The sequence below is a fragment of the Lissotriton helveticus genome, chromosome 4_1, assembly GCF_964261635.1.
Source record: "Lissotriton helveticus chromosome 4_1, aLisHel1.1, whole genome shotgun sequence".
Lineage (NCBI taxonomy): Eukaryota > Metazoa > Chordata > Amphibia > Caudata > Salamandridae > Lissotriton > Lissotriton helveticus.
In genome coordinates, this window is record NC_136063.1 from 1,493,413,713 (window position 1) to 1,493,434,873 (window position 21,161).

The 21,161-nt window shown below is 43.2% G+C and overlaps 1 protein-coding gene across 1 annotated transcript in view; it reads right to left on the reverse strand.

Annotated features, from left to right (window-relative positions):
- The window catches only part of BMP6 (bone morphogenetic protein 6), a 519,633-nt gene extending 501,610 nt beyond the window's left edge, over positions 1 to 18,023 (reverse strand). Inside the window, exon 1 of the mRNA XM_078688085.1 lies at positions 16,828 to 18,023. Within this exon, the coding sequence (XP_078544211.1) occupies positions 16,828 to 17,305 (478 nt within the window). The 5' untranslated portion in view covers positions 17,306 to 18,023. The remainder of the gene's footprint in view (positions 1 to 16,827) is intronic.
- Positions 18,024 to 21,161: the final 3,138 nt, after the last annotated feature.

Genomic DNA, 21,161 nt, shown 5'->3' on the forward strand with positions numbered 1-21,161 from the left:
GTTTTATTAATGATAAAAATCTTTCCCTCAAACCTCAAGTGTCCAGGGTCACGGCCTCCGGCTTTGCTGTTCTTAAATGGATTTAAAAAATCATCTGGCTAATTCCCCTGGCAGCTCAGAGAACGGTTTTGCAGGCTCTGATAATATCCAGGCTGGACTACGGCAATGTGCTGTATCTGGGTGCAGATAAAGCCTCAGTCCACCGGTTACAGGTTATTCAGAATTCAGCTGAGAGTCTTCTTTTCCATCTGCCTAAATGCACTTCTGCTTCACCTCTGCTCTATCAACTTCATTGGCTCAAAGTCAATAAGTCCTTCGAGTTTAAGGTCCTATGTTACATGTATTGGGTCAAATGTGGCCTTGCTCCCTCTTATATTCAAAGATTGGTAAAACCTTATGTGCCTTCTCGACAGTTGAAATCCTCCAGCCTCTCACTGTTTTCAGTTACCAGGTTTCGCCTTGTCAGTATGAGGGGCCGTTCTTTTTCCTACCTGGGCCCTAAGCTTTGGAATGCTCTCCCAATCGATCTTAGGAATTGTCAAACTCTGTTAGTTTTCCGCAAGCACTTAAAGACTTTTCTTTTTAGTGATCTGGCTTGACTCTTATTCCGGCCTTTTGCCTAGCGCTTGTGTAGCTCTGCCTCCACCTGTCCAGCCCCGGGAGACCCTTTTGGGTAGCTGTGCGCTTTATAAATCAACAAATAAATAAATAAATACATTTCCCAGCAAGCCAATCAGTGCACGGTAGGTCTGTCACCTAGCAATCGAAATCTTAGGATGTGGAAATATAAAAAATATATTATTGTGGTACTTTTCCCAGGAGTGATAACCAGGACCAAAAAACATCTATAATTGCTTGCCAAATTTTCCAGATGCACTGTTCCCAGTTTATCATCTGTGGACATTCCGAAACCATAGAATACCCATACATACATGGTACCCTCACACTCACGGAACTAGAGGAACAAAGTTGGGGGCCAAGCCTTTACATGGATATGTTCCTCAGTGAGGCAGACTGCGAGGAATTACCACGTTTTGGGAAAAATGCTAAAAGTCTAACAACTATCACCTTCAGAACAATCTGCTGGTAAGCCAATCACGGTGAAGAAAGTATGGCACTCAGTGATAGTAACGTTAGGATATGCAGATGTTAAACATATTATGATTGTGGCATACTTCCATATAGCATAGAGATCATATCTATGACCGAAGGTCAAGTAGTCTATGCCGGCATTTAACTTTCAGTTTTCTTACACACAAGGCACACAGTCTATTGCTTGAGTGATTCAAAACCCTAGAAAACCCATTTAAATCTGAGATCCTCGTGCTCAGAGACCTGAGAAGTCTAGTCTTTGCAGGGATATGCTCATCCATGAGGGAGACTGGACAGAATTACCATGTTCTGAAGAAAATGCAAAAAATCTGACAACTGTTACATTTAGCACAATCGCCCAGCCAGCCAATAAAGGAAGGGGGAGAGAGATGAGACAAGCAGATGGAAATATTGGCATGTTTAAAAGTGGAAACTATATGATTGAAGTATGTTTCAGTACAGCCTAGTGGTGATACTTGTGACCAAAAACAGGTACCCTAAACTAACATTTTGCTTTCAGTTGCTTTCAAATTTCTCAAATCTACTGCACCTAGTTTATTGCCTATGGGCACCCTGAACCCAGAGAAAATGCATGCACGTCTGGTACTGCACCCTTAGGAGACCCAGAAAAACACAGATGAGTGTTGGGGTACCTGGCATGCATGGATTTCCAATGGTTTTGATTAGGAAGCCACACAACACGGACAAGGGAATGTTTTGATATGCGAGCTTTCATAGGGGATGTCAGCAGTATTTTGGCCAGTCGGCACCGATGGAAATCCACCAATCACAGATTATATTAAAAAAGTAGTGCTCCAGACAATCCAGGATGATGTGCCTTGTATGGATTGCACCACATGTGATTACCTAGAATGACCTGCAAATGTCAAAGCATGGGTAAAAATAAAATCACAATTTCTACACTTTATTGCAACAACCAACTGAGGAAAATCCGTCTGGCAAGCCTTGACAGGGATATTTTCATGCGTGAGGGAGACTGAAGTGAATTAACATTGTTTGGAAAAAATCAGACTAATACATTTGCAGAATTAGAAAATATATCATTTTCATGTCTTCAATAGAGTTCCGAGTTAGATTTTTGTCATCATATGAACAGTGCACTGTAAACAGTGATTCGGCCACAATTCACAACCTAGTGATCTCTATTATGATGATATGATTGATTGTGCTGACCACAGTCTGTAGGAAAATCCAAAAATACTTGTTATTCCAGAATTTCATGGCAATATTTCCTTGGTTAGTGTTCTGGGATTTATTAAGAGATGCAACATCATATTGAACAAATGTGTTAAAAAATTTAAATAACTCCACATTTTCAATGATATCTTCGGGCTGCAATGAGACATTGATGCAGGGTTTGCACCAGTATATATCGTTAATCGAGCAGAAAAAAAATATTGAGAATCTTATTACTGACCTCCATTGCTTCAGGCACGGGACCGTCCAACCAGGAGTCAGCGGTCCCGACCACCCAATTATGATGCGACCGCTGTGGAGGCGGTCGTAAAATGCTGTTTACTATTGTGGCTTGAGCAGTGGCCCAGGAAAAGGGCTGCTACACAAGCCGCAATAGTAAAGAGCATTTTTCAAACATCCATGCACAGTGTGCCAGGGACCATGTGGTGCCTGGCACACAGTGAATGGATGTTTGTGGGGGCCACATAGCAGAGGCCCACGGGGGATAGGGGCCTTGCTAGGACCCCCCAAAGTCCCTTTCCAACAGCCTTTCCATGATTGTGGGACCACAAGGCTGGCAGAAAGGGACATCGTAATCCCCATGGTGGTGCCTTCACCGGTGCCACCTTCATTGTAGGGATTACGATACGACTGATGCCCCACGGGCTCCTTGAGCCTGTCAGAAGTGTTGGTCGGTCCTTCTGACAGATGCGCTTCGATCACTGGTATCCTAATCCAGCGATCAGACTGCAGCCTAAGATGTCGAACGGACTGATGGCCTGTCGGTGGTGATCCGCCTGACATCATAATGAGGCCCATAGTGTGTATGGGTGCACAAAAAGACCGTATTAAAGGCTACAGACAATTTGAGAAAAAGAAGTGAGATAGAAATGAACTGTCCAAAATGTAAATTGTGACTCTGGATCTGATTTAGATCTCGTCGGAAAGCCTGTCTGCCGAAATATAAATGCCATTATTTCCTATGGGGTTTATATTTCGGCAGATGGGATATCAGTCACTGTTGTTTCAGAGTAACCTGTCTGCTAAGATCAAAATTAGGCACACATAGATTTCTGAAAAATATCACTGTGCTCTCAAAGAACTGGTGAAATATCTGTAGACGAACAAATAAGAGTATCCAAAAACTTCCATACTGTTAATATTGTGCCTTTATTAAGAGATACTTATAAGTTTATGAAATTGTGCATATGAAACTGAAAAGGTGCTGCGAACTTTGCTTAGCATACCTGAAAACAATGTTCATATCATAGAAATGTTTGGAATGTGATATAATTATCACAAATTAGCCACTCTAAAAAATTAAATTATTTTAAATGGTCATCTGGTACAGATATGCCCTTACAGGTATCCTTGGACAGAGGTACACCTTGTTTGCACACTCCTAAGAGATAGAAATCAACAAAAAAAGTGTTTACGCCAATCAAACAACGTTTTTGCTGTGCAACATAGAACCCACTCGGCGGCGGCCACTCCATCTGTCTCTCTCGCAAATTTGCAGCTGGTCACTTTATAGGGAAAAATAAGTGGAACTCTACATTCCTATGGATAAGCACAATGATGTGCACTGGAGCCACTGCTTACGTCCTGGTGGTTGCACACTTAGCAGGACACAGGTTTGCAGATTTAGTGAGGCCAGCCTGGAACCACGCTCTGGTGCAAAAGTGGCTTCAGAAACCAAAACACTTGTAATGAAAGCACTGGTTTTCTGGCAAAAGCGCTCACTCCAGCGGCCAATTGGAAAACTTAATAAGAAGTGAAAATAGAACTGAAGAATTTGACACCGGTTACTGCTTTTTCACGTCTATAGCTCACCATGTTTCCCCCCAGTATATACACCAGTCAACCAATGTCAGAAACATGTTTATTTGAAAACATTTTTACATGTGAGTTTGCCATGTTTGTGTTAACTTTCAAAATGAGATTTGTATACTCCTTGGAATATCAATGTGTAGGTAGGAATCAAGTATGAAATATTGACTTGCAATCAAAGCACACTAGCAAATCAGGAATTTATGCACGTTAGTTATGTTTCTGTCCAGTCTTTGCCACATTTAGAAAAATTGTTTCTAAAGACAATAGTTCAGAAATAAATGTAAGTAAAATGAAGAAATCTTTAAGATGTCTATGTATGCACTAGGCTGTACTGCATTGTAGTGGCATTTGTGAGTAGTTTATACCCCTAGTAAGGTGCTGAAGCACTTTAGGAGATGGGTATCACTCTAGACAGTGGGGGAGTGCTTGGTTGGAAAAGTGCCGAACTGCAGTGTGGTCTGTGTGGGAAGCATTTTGATGATGGGGGCATTTACAGCCTTTTAAATATTTTATGGATTCGTACAGCTGTTGTAATGCTATTTTTATCTCGGCATATGTTAGACATGTTTGTAGAACTTTGTGAAAACCAGAAGCAAAACAGCAACATATTTTAAACTCAAAAAGTGTCAATGATTTAAATATATACTATTTCCTTTAAACCAGTGCTGGTGTTATTATCTACTAGGAGGTACCATATTGCTGCAGTATATATTACTATATAGCAATGCGGGGAGGTATAGGCAATCACCCCTGCACAGCATATAATTGTGTTCAATTTTAGTTGTGTAGATTGCATGTGTGAATGTGTACAATTTTAGCATTACACTAGTGATTGTATAGTACCATACACTGCTTGGTGATTGGCATACACCAGGAATAGGGTGTCTACCAGCAAACAGGCAGCAACACCAATGCTGCCTTTTGGTGGAAATAATAAAACACGTAGGAGTTAAATTACAAAACATGTTTATCGACAACCCCTGGTTTGCTCTCAATTCTTCATATCTAATAGATGTTGCTCAGCAAAAAAAAGTTCAGGAAGGCTATGAGCTAATTGATGGCAGCCACCCCACCCACCTCCCCCTTCGGTTCTTACTGGGGTTTTTGAGGGCTTTCCAGCACAGTTCAGAAAAAGAGGAGCTTTAGAGGGAAAAGCTAGTCAATAGGTCGCCCTCCACTCAATATGCAACAACTACACAACAAGACCTAGACTATAATAGCACATATAAAAATTCACCCTTATTTAGGATATTTCGTTTGTTGCTCTTCATTAGCAAACATTACTCCCCTTCTTCAATATTGGATGGGGTAACCGAAATAACTAGGGTAGTGCTAAATTCAAACAATTGCCTGATTCTCATTCATCAGTAAAAACACAGTTGAGAGACCGATCATACCACACTCAGTCTCGTGTCCAACATATATAGTGCTAAACCGAAGAAAAGTGTGTAGAAGCGAGATGGCACCTCACGGGCGCACCACCAAACGGGGACCTGACTGGTACTCGCCAGGACAGCCCTGTTGTCATCATCGGTACCATCAAGCTTAGAACAGAAAATAGTGTCCAAATACACAAAAGATTTGTGGAAAAGTGCAGTGGAAATATAGCAGAAAGGAAAACAATACAGTGTCAAAAAACGTTTAAAACACTCATAACACAACACAGACACTCCAATTTTATTCACTTTCTTGTGTTGTGTATGGAAGAAATAAAAAGAAAAAGTAGATGTGGTTGTCACCTATTTAACCACTCATACTTTTACTTGCCGACATGTTTCATTGCCTGGTAACTTGTAGGCAATTTCATCAGGGCGTCATATATATTAAAGCCACTGCAGATGGACCCACACGTCTTCACAACTGTAAACACATAAAATCCGCACCAATGTGGTTAACCAAAGCACTAAATCAATGTATGCTCCAACACACATTTGACCCTCTGATAGTTACCCTCATATGGCCATAGGTGCTCCTACCAGCCGGATGGAACACGGGCGTCATTTAAAATGACGCCCGTGCAAGAAAAATCGCAAAAAGTCGATAATTTACTTCTCCCCTTCAAATCTCTTTTGTAGCGATTTGAAGGGGAGAAGTGAATTATCGACTTTTTGCGATTTTTCTTGCATTTTAAATGACAACCGTGTTCCATCCGGCTGGTAGGAGCACCTATGGCCATATGAGGGTAACTATCAGAGGGTCAAATGTGTGTTGGAGCATACATTGATTTAGTGCTTTGGTTAACCACATTGGTGCGGATTTTATGTGTTTACAGTTGTGAAGACGTGTGGGTCCATCTGCAGTGGCTTTAATATATATGACGCCCTGATGAAATTGCCTACAAGTTACCAGGCAATGAAACATGTCGGCAAGTAAAAGTATGAGTGGTTAAATAGGTGACAACCACGTCTACTTTTTCTTTTTATTTCTTCCATACACAACACAAGAAAGTGAATAAAATTGGAGTGTCTGTGTTGTGTTATGAGTGTTTTAAACGTTTTTTGACACTGTATTGTTTTCCTTTCTGCTATATTTCCACTGCACTTTTCCACAAATCTTTTGTGTATTTGGACACTATTTTCTGTTCTAAGCTTGATGGTACCGATGATGACAACAGGGCTGTCCTGGCGAGTACCAGTCAGGTCCCCGTTTGGTGGTGCGCCCGTGAGGTGCCATCTCGCTTCTACACACTTTTTTTTGGTTTAGCACTATATATGTTGGACACGAGACTGAGTGTGGTATGATCGGTCTCTCAACTGTGTTTTTACTGATGAATGAGAATCAGTCAATTGTTTGAATTTAGCACTACCCTAGTTATTTCGGTTACCCCATCCAATATTGAAGAAGGGGAGTAATGTTTGCTAATGAAGATCAACAAACGAAATATCCTAAATAAGGGTGAATTTTTATATGTGCTATTATAGTCTAGGTCTTGTTGTGTAGTGGTGGCTTTCCAGCACAAACAAATATGACCTATCTTGTCCTAGTAGTCAGCAGACCACTGCCGGCAGGGCACTGAAGGTTCCAGGCTTCTTTATTCTGCTTTCAGTCCACCTTTTGTTGGCTGCCTTGTTCAAATATGTCACCACAAATTCCCATAAAATCACTAATAAAAGTTATCCTAAGTTAATTTATGAATCCCTAAAAGGAACAATTAGTGCCCAACATTATATGGGCTAAAGTACCTCTTGACATACATTAGAAGCAGGGCTGGACTGTAGGACCAAAAGTAGCCCTAAGGAGGCTTTCGTTTGAGATCCTTTTATAAAGTATTGCAAGTCAAAGGACATAGTATTATTGTTATTGGGTTTTTGTAGAGTTTACAGCTACTCATATAAGTGTCCCGGCACTAAGATATGTTCACCAATAGTCAGAAGAAAATATTTAGGAGGCGAGATTGAACAGATACGTTTTGAGACTCTGTTTAAAGGAAACTTCATCTTTGGTGGCTCTCAGGACAAGGGGATGGGCATTCTAGCTAGAAGCGGCAAGAGGCGAGAAAGAGGAGCTGCCTAATTTCTTTCTTTTGGTTTTTGGCACGACAGCCAACAGAGCATCAGAGAAATGAAGAGTTCTTTTTGGGAGGTAGCGTGCGAGTTTATTAGCCAGATAGTGGGAACCTGACTTATAAAACAAGCACAAGCCCCTCGAAATGAACTCTCTCACGGATTTGCAACCAGTGTAATTCCTTAAGGTGCAGACAAATGTGATTGTTTTTCAGGAGCCCTATAAGAAGTCGGGCTGCAGGGTTCCCACCAACTGGACTCTTGTGAGTTGGAACGCCAGGGTACCCCAGTACAGAGCATTGGCGTAATCCAACTGTGATGTTATAAGAGCATAAATTACCATCTTCTTGCAGTGTGAAGGGAGCAGAAATAGAAACATTTTAAAGATCTAAGAAGGCCAAAGCATACTCGTACCACACTGTCCACCTGGGAGCTGAAGGACAGTTTATTATTATTAGTTTTTGCTGGTGTTCCATTTAAGATTGCTCTCACACATCCACTGGAATACCGCTGACAGGCGCTACAAATCTGTTCCTGGGTTCCAGGAATATTACATTCCCAAGTACGAAGATCTGCGTGTCGTCGGCAGATACCATTTTATTCCATAAAATACATGGTCACAACATCATCCTTCCCACAAACATCTTAAATACTTAGTGTCTTGCTGCTTCATATGAAAGAGTTACTATGGTTACAGGCATGAAGAATAAAAGAGGAATCTATACTGCCAAATTAAACACACCAAAAAGCAGTTAATAAGTTGTTCCAAAAACATATTACAATCAGTTTTATGCAAATCAGATCAGAAAAATACTGTAGCTAGAATGAGTAATAAATCGCAAAGAGATTCTTTCTTTCTCATAATAAACTATAGCCAGCAAAAAACATGTCCCATACATCTCTCATTTGTGCTGATCACTTTTGATTTAGAAAAACAGATTTCAAGAAACAAAAATGTTTAAACTGCGATGATGCTACTTGCCCTGTTGTTCATCTTCACTGCTATTTCTCACAGAAGGCATTATGACATCATAACCCAACTGTACTTAATTTCTACATTTTAACAGCTATGTCATTTACTTATTACAGGTAACTAGAGACTTCACAACCTGATTTTGATACAGTGATAGGGACATTAGGAACAGGTTTTATACTTAGATTGCAGTCATCCATGTATTATTTAAAAAAGTTACAAAAATCGTTAAAAGACTTCAGTTGAAAGGACGTTCTAGTTATGATGCAAAACCTTAAAAAACTGAAATTCACCATTGAGATTACACTATGTAACCACAGCTTCCCCCATGCAATGACCTTGACCACACGCATGATGTCACAGATGATATCACTCACCTGTCCCCCTCACTGCTCAATCTGCAATCTCAATCAAACATGCCCATCACTAACCATGCATTCTTTTGTCCTACTCTGCGCTTACATCTGCACCCAAATTCATGTGGTCATCTCACTCAACCTGCAGTCAGTCTCTTACCCTACTCTCAGACTGTTGGATAGCACACTGTGCACTCACATGGGCACTCCTGCCACCCACAAAGCTCAAAGGGTTAATGTGCCTGCTACAAAGAACAGGCACCATGCAGACCACAGAACTGAGTGCGAGTAGTGCTATTAAAAAATTGTGATGTTTGTCGGAAAGGTGCTTTAGTGAGATTAAGTGCATTGTTGGTGAGTGGTAGTGAGGGGATTCATGAAGAAGGAGGAAATAGGGGACGGGGTGCCAAAAAAGATATACACCATTTGCGACCAGTACTAGGGCCTGCCCTGGCTGGGAGTGGTAGCCCCCCTAAAGTTCGGGTCTTGTTGCGCCCCTGGTTTCAATCCCCAGCCAACTCAGGACGTTCGTTCTCGCTTCCCTGATTTGTTATCTGAGGCTTAGATCGGTGATGGCCACTGGGGAAGAAAGGGGCAAAGCCAATCCGTGAATGGACACAGGTGTGCCATCCCCAGTGCCACACCCATTTGATCACCATAGTATAGATATATCTATCTCTGGACATTATATGGTACTTCCCACGTTTTGACCCATGAGTGAAAGCTCACGGAGTTGAATATGGACTTTGATATTTTTAAGCACACTGCTATGCTAAAACGGAATTGTCAACCATGTTGAAAATAACAAGTTGTTCGAAAATGTATATTTTTGTAGACAACAGTGTTTATAATGTGAAGGCACATAAGTCTCTTACTCCTCGCAGTATGGATGTTAATTGTTCACTGAATGTGCAATATTCATCTCCATTTTTGAATATCAGGGATTTATCTTCAAAATAACCTCTCTGTGGAAAAAAGGATGTGTCCATCACTCTGCATAACTAACCCCTTAATATAGTATGCTTTACTCCCTTCTAAAATTCTATTGCATTCATCAGCAAAAGAGAAAGGAAGGTGATCAGAATCTTACTTTTGCCTTTAACAACTAATCACATTATCAATATCATCTCCAGCTTTACTCTGAACATCCTATAACACTTCAATATAGACTTGCTCAGACGGAGAACTGTTTTATGGGAATGGAGTGTATTGGAAAAAAGATGTGTGCGCATATTTTAAAAGCAAGCTTACAACTAGCTACTATTTGTTTGAAATAGTTTGAAATCATTTCCCGCATGAGCAGATTTGGATGCTTCTAACTAAAATGTACATGCCTTTGCTTTTCCAAGATGCAAACCAACGCGAGGGGCTGAAAGACATCTTTTCAAATTATTTAGGTGCGTGGGTTTTTGGTGCCCCTTTGCCTGCAGGACTGTCTCTGGCCATCCTGTTACTTGCCCACCATTTTGTGATAGGCTGCTGTCTTCCCTCACACTTCCTTTCATGAGCAGTAAATTCTCAGCTCCTGTTCCATGCCAGGGCCAAGGCCTGCCACGTATCATGTTTGTAGAGCCATATCCTTGGGATCACCTCTTGCCAGGGCCTCCTTTACTTTCTCCATATCGCAATTGCTGCCTCTTAAGCTGCCATTGCTGGATGGGAGATTGTAGCAACCATTAAAGGCATATGCCATCCAGAGAGGTTTGAAGGCATGGACAAAATGGGCTCCGGCACCTTTATGCACAAATAAAAGGGGCATTGTTTGATTGGACGGGCTTGATCTTTATGCTGCTAAATTGTATTGCTTTACCAGGCACTTTAAAATATGTATGCCTTCATGTACGAACAAAAAGGGAATTTTTTTTACTAAATAGGTTTGGTTTAGGTATGCTGCTGTTTGCTGTACTTGTTATTGATTTACCAGTTACTTTCAAATATTTGCACCTTCCTGCACAAACCAAAAGGGCATTTGTTGACTAAAGTGGTTTGATTTTTGTATGCTGCTTCCTGCTGTACTTGTTACTGTTTTGCCAGTCAATTTCAAATATTTGAGCCTTCAAAAGGGAATTGTTAGTCTAAATCTTTATTTAGCATTGTTTATACTACAGAAATTATAAATTCAAACAGACAAACATTTGCATCAATGTTCTAAAGCATCCAAACAGTTTTCATCCTCAGCCTCGTTTGCCTGCCTGTTTTGTCCTGGTTACTAATAAAGACATTATGATAGAAATTGAAATTGCTTCCTCAATTCACGTTATTATCATGCACAGACCTAAACAGTCGCTAGGGTGTGGCATTTTGATAATTGACTAGTCTAGTTGTCTTGGAATTCACAAGATACTGAGTTATATCTTGTGTGATTCTCATGTATATTGTCAGTCAGGTCTATGGAATTGCAGGTTTGGGTTTGTCTTTCAAAGTTTCAAGTTATTGTCCATCAATGTAAATTCTATTTCGGACCCTTCATTGTTGTTCTTTGTTCTTCAGCCAAAGGCAGTTCCTGAGACAGTAGGATCGCTCCTTGGCATTGTTCAGATTGCTGCAGTTCCTGAGTCAATAGTATCACTCCTTGGCATTGTTCTGACTGCTGCAGTTCCCGAGACCATAGGACTGCCCATGGCATTGTTCTGATTGCTGCCTCAGTTAAATAATCTGCTCTTGACAGTATTGTTAGAAATGGCGGAGCTTATATGTTAAGAGGGTTTCCCACTTTCTCATTAGAACTTTGAGTCAAGACAATATAGAAGCATTTCAATAAATGTTGGAGGTTTCAAATCAAAATATACCAGATTTTTGGGTGGTGGGGCAAAGTGGTAGGTGGTGGGCTGGGCCGCCGGGGCCCTCCATGTGCTTTGCAGGGAGGCCCCCTCAAGTTTCGTTACGCCACTGGGGGTATCCGACCAACTGGCAGTTTCTATCCTCAGTAAAGGCAGGGGCCTCAAGAACCCTGGAATGCGGGGTCCATCATGAGTATGAGGTGCCAGGAAAGGCGCAGTCCTAAGGTCCTTCAAGGTGAAGAATGAGTGGCTGATTCACAACCACAGCTTGCATCTTCCCTCCAGTAATGATTGAGCTCAGGTACCTGGTCTGCTGGGTCAGTCCTCCCCGGTCCTCAAAGAAGCTCCCACTCCCCCCCTCATGCCAAGGGTGGGGAGGCCCACTCGTACTGAGGATGAGGTGGCAGGGGGAACAGAGGTTGCAATGTCCGCGGCAATCGTAGCAGAGGGGGAATGGGGAAGGGGCAGGTTATCTACCCCTCCTAGCAGCAATGGGCTTCTCACACGGGTTGTGCTGTCTCCCAACATCTGTGGCGTGGAGTCTTTGATCACCTCATCTGCCCTACGTCTGTTAACCCGAAGGCTATTCCTGAAGACCATAGAAAAGGTAAAATTCTCATTCATTTTTAAATAGTTTCCTTTTTCTGCAAACTCTCCACGTTGTAAAACCTGCGATTAAAATGACTGAATCTAAAATATCCAGATGATTCAATGCATACATTTTGGGAATCTACACTTACTGATTCCTTTGGTGGCAAGGGTGGATGCAGGCCTGCTTTGAACATTGTCAGTCACAGACAAGCAGTGTACATCTGGCAAAATGTCAATTACTTGTAGGTAGTGGTTCCCTAAAGCATGCCGTTCTTTGTCAATTTGAGCAAAATTATCCAAATAGCAGCGAGCTGGAATGTGCTGTTCTGGTAAGCCGCCTGTCCTTTGGGCTTCTCAATAGACACCATGTATATGCTATAGGTCAGCAGACACTACAGTCCCCTGTATGAACTGTTGTATGTTGCAACAGCTTGCAAAATTCATTAAATATTAAATGATTTCTTGTGGACAAGAATCCCTGAGTGTTCAACAAGCTGTGTTTGCTCATCACATAATTTCATCATTTGAAAGTGTGTTTTTTGGCTGAAGTCTACATAACAGCACAGTTTTTACCCAGCAACACTTACTTATAGTGCAAGTCTAGACAAAGCAGGGGGACTTTGTGAAAGAGTTTTTCTAGCACTTTTTATTTAATCTGTTTCTTTCTTAAGCATTAATGTTTTACAGATAAGTGACTAAAAGAATAAGGAGAATATCAATTCAATAATCAAGTTACTTCCTTTGCACACTTGACTCGCTAGAGGCAGTGATCGCAAGCAGGAAAGGCTTACTCCCAGGATCCTTTTGATGGATAGCGACTGAGATACAGCATAACCCAGTATAGTCAAATATGTGCTTCATCTCATGACTAGAGGCATAGTTTACAGGGCAGTATGGAATGAAACTGTTATGTTAATAAAGCTCCTAAAAAAATTCCACGACTTAGATTCCACACTATGTACATGCTTCACTCCACCTAACGCCCATCTTAAACTCACCTCTCACCTGACCCCCACCTTACTGGCATCAATTAGGTGCTCGGCCACACCACACTTTTTAGCCACTGGGAAAATATTTGTTTGCATTCATAGTGTACAGCATCACTAAAAACCACTGGCAAAACAAATAGGTCCCGAAGGCAAGACCTGCTGGCCTAGCAAATACTCGTCCTTTATAGTGAGTTGTGTCAATCAATTATACGTAATTTCACTCAATTCTGCCGAACGTTTGTGCAATTAAGCGAAAACAAATTATGTGAATTTCGCAAACCCCTCCTTGACCATGTACTGCCAGATGAACCAAAAATGCATTAAATGCATCCTGGTCCCATGTTAATATCACAACAGTGAGCCAGGGTATGCATTCCCAGGTCAAATGGCGATCTTACTGCCCCATCGCAGTTTTGCATTACATTTTACACCCAGAATGCATGCAGATTACTCGAGCAGGCACATTCTCCTACTGAGCTATTTTGCTTATCCTTTTGCAGTTCATGGCAATGTAGTTACCGACGGCTTGTAATCTCCACAGATAATTTGACTGCTAGCTACAACTGACACACTGAACTAAAGTGCAGAGAAAGAGACAGGCAGGTGTAGGGTCACATCTGAACCCTGAACAACAGTCTCTCAGAGATGTCTGGATTGTATGTACTCAGAGCGGATTCTCTCGAGGATGAAATGTGGTTTCTATGTCCACATTCTATTCAAACTCACCAACTCATTCGCTCCTCAGCATTTTCTCACTCTCTTTGCTTTATTTTGTGTTTCTCAGTCCAAGCCTGTTTCTTGTTCTTTGTCCATCTTTCATGCTGTCTTGTCTTTTTCTCGGTCTATTTCTCTCTATGTTGTCTCCTTCTCTCGTTCTCCGCTGTCCGTCTTTCATTGCTTCACTTTGTATTTTCTCTCTGTGTTTCTCTGTCTAGTTCCCTTTTTGCTCCATCTGTCTCTGACTGACTTCTCATTCCATATCTTACTCTCTGTTGGGCACCCTCCCGTAGCTCACATTCCCTTTCTCTAACGCTCCCTCTTCATTATTGACACTTGCTTTCAGCTTTTCTTTCATTTTCTTCTTTTTCCCTTTTCTGTCTCACTCTCGGACTCTCACGTTATTTTTCTCGCTATTTTCTCTCTCTCTTACTCCACCAATCCTCTCACTCCGTCTATCCTGTGTCCTTGGTGTGCTGTATTTCGCTCCCCGCCCCCCTTTTCCACTCCCTTTCTCTGTAACAACATGACGCAGGCCCGATAAGTTGTGATGCGCGCAGGTCCGGACAGTGCGCTCCTTTGGCTGAAGGACAGTGGTTTACGAGGGAGCCTTGGCGGTTGGGGGCACGAGGGAGTTGGGGGCTTCAGCACAATGATGGAAGTACACGTCTCCGAGAACGACAGGGGTGACGATGTTGTGTCTTAGACATGCTCAGCCCATCTCAGCCAGCTCTCGACAGGCGTACGTACATCCCACCGTTCAAAGGATGGAGTCTGTTCATACAAATCCACCTGCCACTCGAGACACACCTGCCACATGAGAGGGGCTATGGTTCCAAGTAAAATAAAGTACGTTGATGCCTAAAAATACCAGCGGTGGCGGAAGCGGCGTCACCCACCCTCTGACAGCTGATGACATCATACGTATGACCATTTGCCCCACCCTTAGACCTGAAGGGCAAGTGGTCTGGTGGAAACTAAGGATAACAAATAGTGCGCTTGTAGCACCGTTTACTGTTTTGTTATGATACTCCAAGCCCAGGTATTGGAAAGGTAGAGCCGGGACACCTAACATCCACCCCTGACGCACATCCATGCGCACCGCATTACTTATATGGAAATTCAGAAAAACCCACGATGGGAACTTACTGAGCCACCCCCAACTGAGATGTGGAGACCGGCAAGTTGACCACTGAAAAGACTAAAGGGTGCCCTTGCTCATTGTGCTGTGTGTACAGCAGGGATTTCCCTGCCGTCCACCTACTTACAGAAAGAGCGAGACCCGAAGAGGTCTCCAAGGACGCAGGTGCGTGGAGGTTAATCTGCGCAGGCGCAGCGCGCCTATCCGCACTGTTGAGCAGACTTCTGGAGGCTCAACGCACACCTCTGAGGTGACACGAGCTGCGAAAGACGGGAACTATCGCACTCACCTTCCGGCTACGCTGTGTTACCAGCACCTGCACAGCGGGGCTCGCAATGGATATTTTTAAATTTCTACCAATAGTCCTTAATGGGAGGGCATCTTTTATTTCAGCTTGTAGAACGTCCCGTTGTGTTTTTGTTGCTGCCATACACAGCCCAGTATGGAGAAGTAGCCATATAAACTGGGTCCAGTAGCAACCATATGCAAATGGTTAACTGGAAATTCCGCCCCTGGGAAATACCATGAACGTAAGATGACAAAAGGCCGATAAGATTTGTTGAAAACAAACACACATTTTCCTTGACACCTTCTTTTCAAAGTATGTTTATGGAGGGTGCAATTCACTTTGCTCTACTTAGCGCTTAGTTATTGTAAAAAAAAAAAAAAAAAAGACGACCAGTAACCAAATTTGAGCCAAAGTTCTGTGGAGGGAAATGTCCCATGCCCGTTATGTATTTTTCAGTTTGCACACAATATTTAACAAATTACGTATTCATTGTATCTGGATATATAATTTGCAGTGTCATGCGAGTGGGCGGCGAGGAGGTGATTTAACGCACGCCACAACCTCCCAATACAAACCTGAAAGACCTCTGTGGTGCAACAACGCAGTTTAGGGGTAACTGTTACTATAGAGAGGTTTTGTTTCAGCCACTTAAGTCCCACCAATACGTTGTCCCGAGTCCCGACCCACAACAACTCCCATCACAAACACACAGCGTCATTGAACTTATGCGGACAGGTGCGCCCTTCACAATTTAGGAACGACAGCAGCAGAGGCGGAGCGAGGCACCTACATGTATACGAACAAAGCACCCCTAAACATAAGAAGGGAACAGTTCTTATCCCAACCAAGTGTATCCATCATAAATGCACATGGCGGCAAGGTGTGAGGAAGGCCATTATAACAGTATGTTACTACCCAATTGATAGAAGGGAACTTGCCTTGTTTGCATTAGGGACCCTCGCTTCGCCACTGCCGATTTCGGGTCCTTGGCACCCTTGCTACGCCATGCACCCATGGACCCTCCCTTCCACCACCAAGTCAGTGAGAAAGAGACAGTCAGCATGGCTTATGCTGCTCTTTTAGACCCAGAGCATCCCACGGCCCGTCACCCTGCTCAGGTACATCAGGCCGGACAGCGAAGAAGCCTCGTCTCGCCATCGGCTTCAGGGCACATGACCTGTGAACAACCTGAAGGTCTCAGCTCGGAATCGGTAAGGCCATTCAGTCCCCCATCCTTGACAGGTCGATAACACGAGCGTCAAAGAGTGGGGTAACCATGACACCTGTTACAAAGACCTTTAGAGAACATGGTTCACACAGACGAGCGTTTTCAGTGAAAAAAAAGAATAAAGTTTGAGGGACTCACCCAGGTTGACGAAGCTCATCACCATGTCGGCGTCGCTGAGGTAGGCGCTATCCTGAGGGCTGCTGAGGTGGCTGCCGCTGAGCAGGGGCTTGCCCCGGGGCGCGGGACCCCCCTGGGCCCAGCTCGCCGGCTCGCCCTGCTCCAGGCTGTGGTAGAGGTCCAGCATGAAGAGCGGCGCGGAGTTGAGCCTGGGCGGCTGCCTCTGCTCGCCCCTGGCGGGGGGCGGCTGCGCCCCCTGCGGCCGGGGCCTGTGCGGCAGCCCCAGCACGGACAGGATCTCCCGCTGCATCTCCCGCTTCTCGTGGCTCTTCAGGCGCCGGTACACGAAGCCCCCGGCCTGGCCTTCCCTGGTCGAGCCGCTCCTGGGGCCGCCGCTGCTGTTCACAACTGCCCCGAACCCAGCCCCGGCCCGAGAGGACAGCAACAAGGAGCAGGAACACCAGAACAGCCCCCACCAGCGCAGACCAGTGCTCACCATGCTCCCCGAGGACGCCACCCCGCAGCACGGATAGTGGATGAGGAAACTGGACGAAAAGCGCTTAATTCCGAGACTCAATGAGCTATTTCTGGACTTATTGAATAACTTTTTTTCTTCTCCCTCCCCCTTAACTCCAAGGCATCAAGCAGCTAGGGGATTTAAACCCTTTCTCCTTTTTTGGGCGCATGTCATCTTTCCACCCATATAGCCCCAAGGGGAGGGGGCGAAAGGGAGAGGTAAGGCGTTCTCTTGACATAGGCTACTGCTGTAAGTGAAGGAAATCCCCGCAAAGACCCCCCGCCAGCACACTTTCATGAGTGGGTCACACTGCCAGTGGGTGCATCATTCTGGGTATCCTGAAGAGCCCTGCGCGGTTCACCACTCGTCCAATCCGAACGCTGCCCGCTTCTCAGCCTGGACGTCAGATACCAGGTCATTAATTATCTGCCGGGACCCCGCACACTTAAAGGATTCCCCGCACCGACGCGCGCGCTTCATGGGCAGCGCTCCCCAACCAGGAGCTGTGTGAAGTCGGCAGCGAAATATCAGCTCTAAAAAAGGCAAAATAAATACGTGAGCTTCCAACTCCACTAAGAGAAAAAAAAACATCCCACAGCAAGCTCCTCTTTCTGTTAGGGGTCATAGAACTTTAGCGAGTGGAAAGTCAGGACTTCAGCGATGTATGCGCCCTCTCTCTCTTTCCACCACATTCACTGGCTCGCTTCTTCTCCCTCACACTGGCTTTAGTAGAGAGTCATACTCCATCTAAGCCTTTGACTGCTACCTACTGCCTAATAGAGGAATTACACCTTCTAATTTTTCCTGACGAAGAAGCTTACCTGACATACATGAACTTTATCAGTGAATTAAGTAGGCCGAAAAGAGGTGTGGGTGGGGTACCCTAAAAAGAGGCATGGCCTATGTAATTAAGGACGTGGCTTAAAACACGCGAAGCAAGATGCTGTGAATTACATTTGTCCACCAGACAAGCATTGGGGTGCCTCTCTGAATTTTGTGTCAATGCATCCATCCTAGACAAGTCACACAACAGACCGATGCCTATAAAACACTAGACATATTGCCTTCACAAATGCTTGTTTCTAGAATCAAATAAACGAGTAACCATTTTACTGCCTTTTCAGAAGTGACGGTAATTCCCTAAGGCATGTTATATGGAAGGATATATTTGAATTGAAAAAAGAAAAATGTATGTTTTTTTAGGAATTTAGAGAATGCAAAAGAACAACTTGAAATGGCCAAAGTTTGGTATCTTTCTTGTCGCTAACTCAGTTAAAGACCAGTCTCAAACAGGCTTCGTTCATTCTAAGCCTTTGTCTGGACATCAATTCCTGTAGTATAGAAAAAGGGAGTTATGAAGTAATAATGCACATTATTATTTTTAAAAGATCTCAGCCATACTTGACATGGAATATGCCCCCTGGGGCTAGATGTTTCTATACACTAATGCTAATAAATATTCTTCCATTTAATACATTAACGTCCAAATAGTATGGATTATCAAATGTATGTAATCTTTGTCAAAAACGGAGTTCAGGACCTTGTGCATCTTCTATTTATTTATACTGCTTTGCTGACATGTCGTAGGATGTTGAGACCCCTTTTCTTGATATTTTCTGTGCGAACAACGACCAAGGCTCTGCATTTATCGTTTAGCCCGCAAAATGAAATGTTTTCTATCGAAATTGTTACATTTTTAAAATGTTTCTTAAACTTGTATTTAAAGTGTTAGCATGAATTCTGCTTTTAGATTCTTAATTCGAATATATTGTAGGGGGTAAGCAGTTTAATTGGTTTTATGGTTTTCAGATCATGTGTTTTATATTTTCGTATTCGTTTGTTCTATGTAGAACTCTTCAGAGTTTCAAATCATGAAATAAAAACTTCAACTTGAGTAACGATTTAGTTGTGATTAATTAGAATTGAAAATGTTTGAAATTCTTGAAGCACGAGACTGCACATTAACTATTGCTGAGACGTGTGCAAGAGTTAGTGGTGTCCACAGGGTCTCAATCACTCCTATCCTCCCCCTTTGCACCACTTTCCTTTACATACTTTCAATATGACCATAGCCTTAGCTCTTCTGGGCTCTCTACGTGTGCTCTGTGGGCTTGATGGAACTATGACGACACCCCCTGGGTGGATACCAAAACTGTTTGTACCTACCTCGGAGCCCAAGCAACCTTGGCCGATACCTGGTGGAGCTGTCCTACGCAGCTATAGAGGAGTCTGGCCCCTTGGGCCTCACCTACCCAGCCGGGCATCTGACATTGTTTTCCTTGTCTCCCCCGTTTCTGTCTCCTTCCCTCCCCTTCCTCCCTCCTCGGTGATTCTTTTGATTCTAACTGGTGTATATATGTATCCTGTAACTCGCTGATTCAACTGATGTAGATACCTACAGCGGAGCCTGAGCAACCTTGGCCGATGCCCGGTGGAGCTATCCTATGCAGCTATAGAGGAGTCTGGCCCCTTGGCCGTCACCTACCCAGCCGGTCATCTGACATTGTTTTCCTCGTCTCCCCATCCGTGTTTCATTCCCTCCCTCCCCCTCCTTCTACTACTTTGATTCAAACTGATGTAACTATGTAACCGATAACTCGCTGATTCAAATGATATAACTATGTATCTTGTAACTCGCTGATCCTCATGTAAAGCGCTCTGATACCTCCGGGTCTAGCCAGCGATATATAAAATTTTGCAAATAATTGAATACATAAATAAATACGCCCTTTTCCCCCTACATTCTCCTGAAATCCTGCATCTGTATTTCTTACACATCACTTTTTCCCTCTTCATAACTGTCTTTTCATTCTCAACTTCCGCAGTACTTCCTTGCATCTCGTCCACTTCACCAACAAACACACATAGCCCACTCTCTGACCTGTAACAAATGAGTTTTTTTTTCCTTTGGTGCTTTCCATATTTGGACAGCTGTGTACCGCCTTCACACACTTTCCTATAATTAAAATTGACCTATATGTGACCATCGACCTGTGCCCTCTGGAGAGAGGTCAGGGATTTGTTGTGCACGTGCTCTGAACACCTTTATTACACAGTGACAGCCACTGTGAGAATCTTGCAGTCATAAAGACCAATTGATCAGTGTTTTTGCCCGTAGAGTTAAAGGCATGACCATAAGGCCTGATTCCAACCTTTTCAAAAGGGGTTTTTCATTACTGCAGGACACAGCACTCTGAAATTATTGGTAGCACTCTGTACTTGGTTCGATGGCCCTTGAGTGAGTGTAGGCATTTTCAGCTTCCAGCTGCAAGATATTCTAGGTGCGGTAACTTAATAATGCATTTTAGGATTAAGAGTGCAGTGTCGATGAAATACCATTCAAGTCAAATCCACTTTATTCGATTAATTAAAATCATAAAAGTATGCTATACAAAAATGCAAACAATTAAAAACATTTAAAAGAATTAAAATTACACAATTGTATACAAAAATACATTTCCGAAGGAGCTCGAGATAGTGAACCTATTACATTTGTTCTTCAAGGCCATATTTCCCAGGTACAAGAGCTTGTTTAAGAGGAAGTAGCTACAGCATTACACAACCAGACCCGACCTCCTTAATCTTACAGATGCTGGCAAAAAACTAGCCACACAGTACATAGTTTCTGGCGTTTCCATCATTTGGAGAAATAATAGAGCAGGTTTGTATTGTTTAAAGTTGAACTTTTTCAATAATGGTGTAATGAACCGTTTCCGTGGCACAGAAAACAACCTGCAGAAAAGCAAAAAATGTACAGTATCCTGGGGAGAAAGATCGTCACATTTACAGGGGGGATTGTCCTCCGGCCTACCCCACCCATTCACATCCCATAATACCA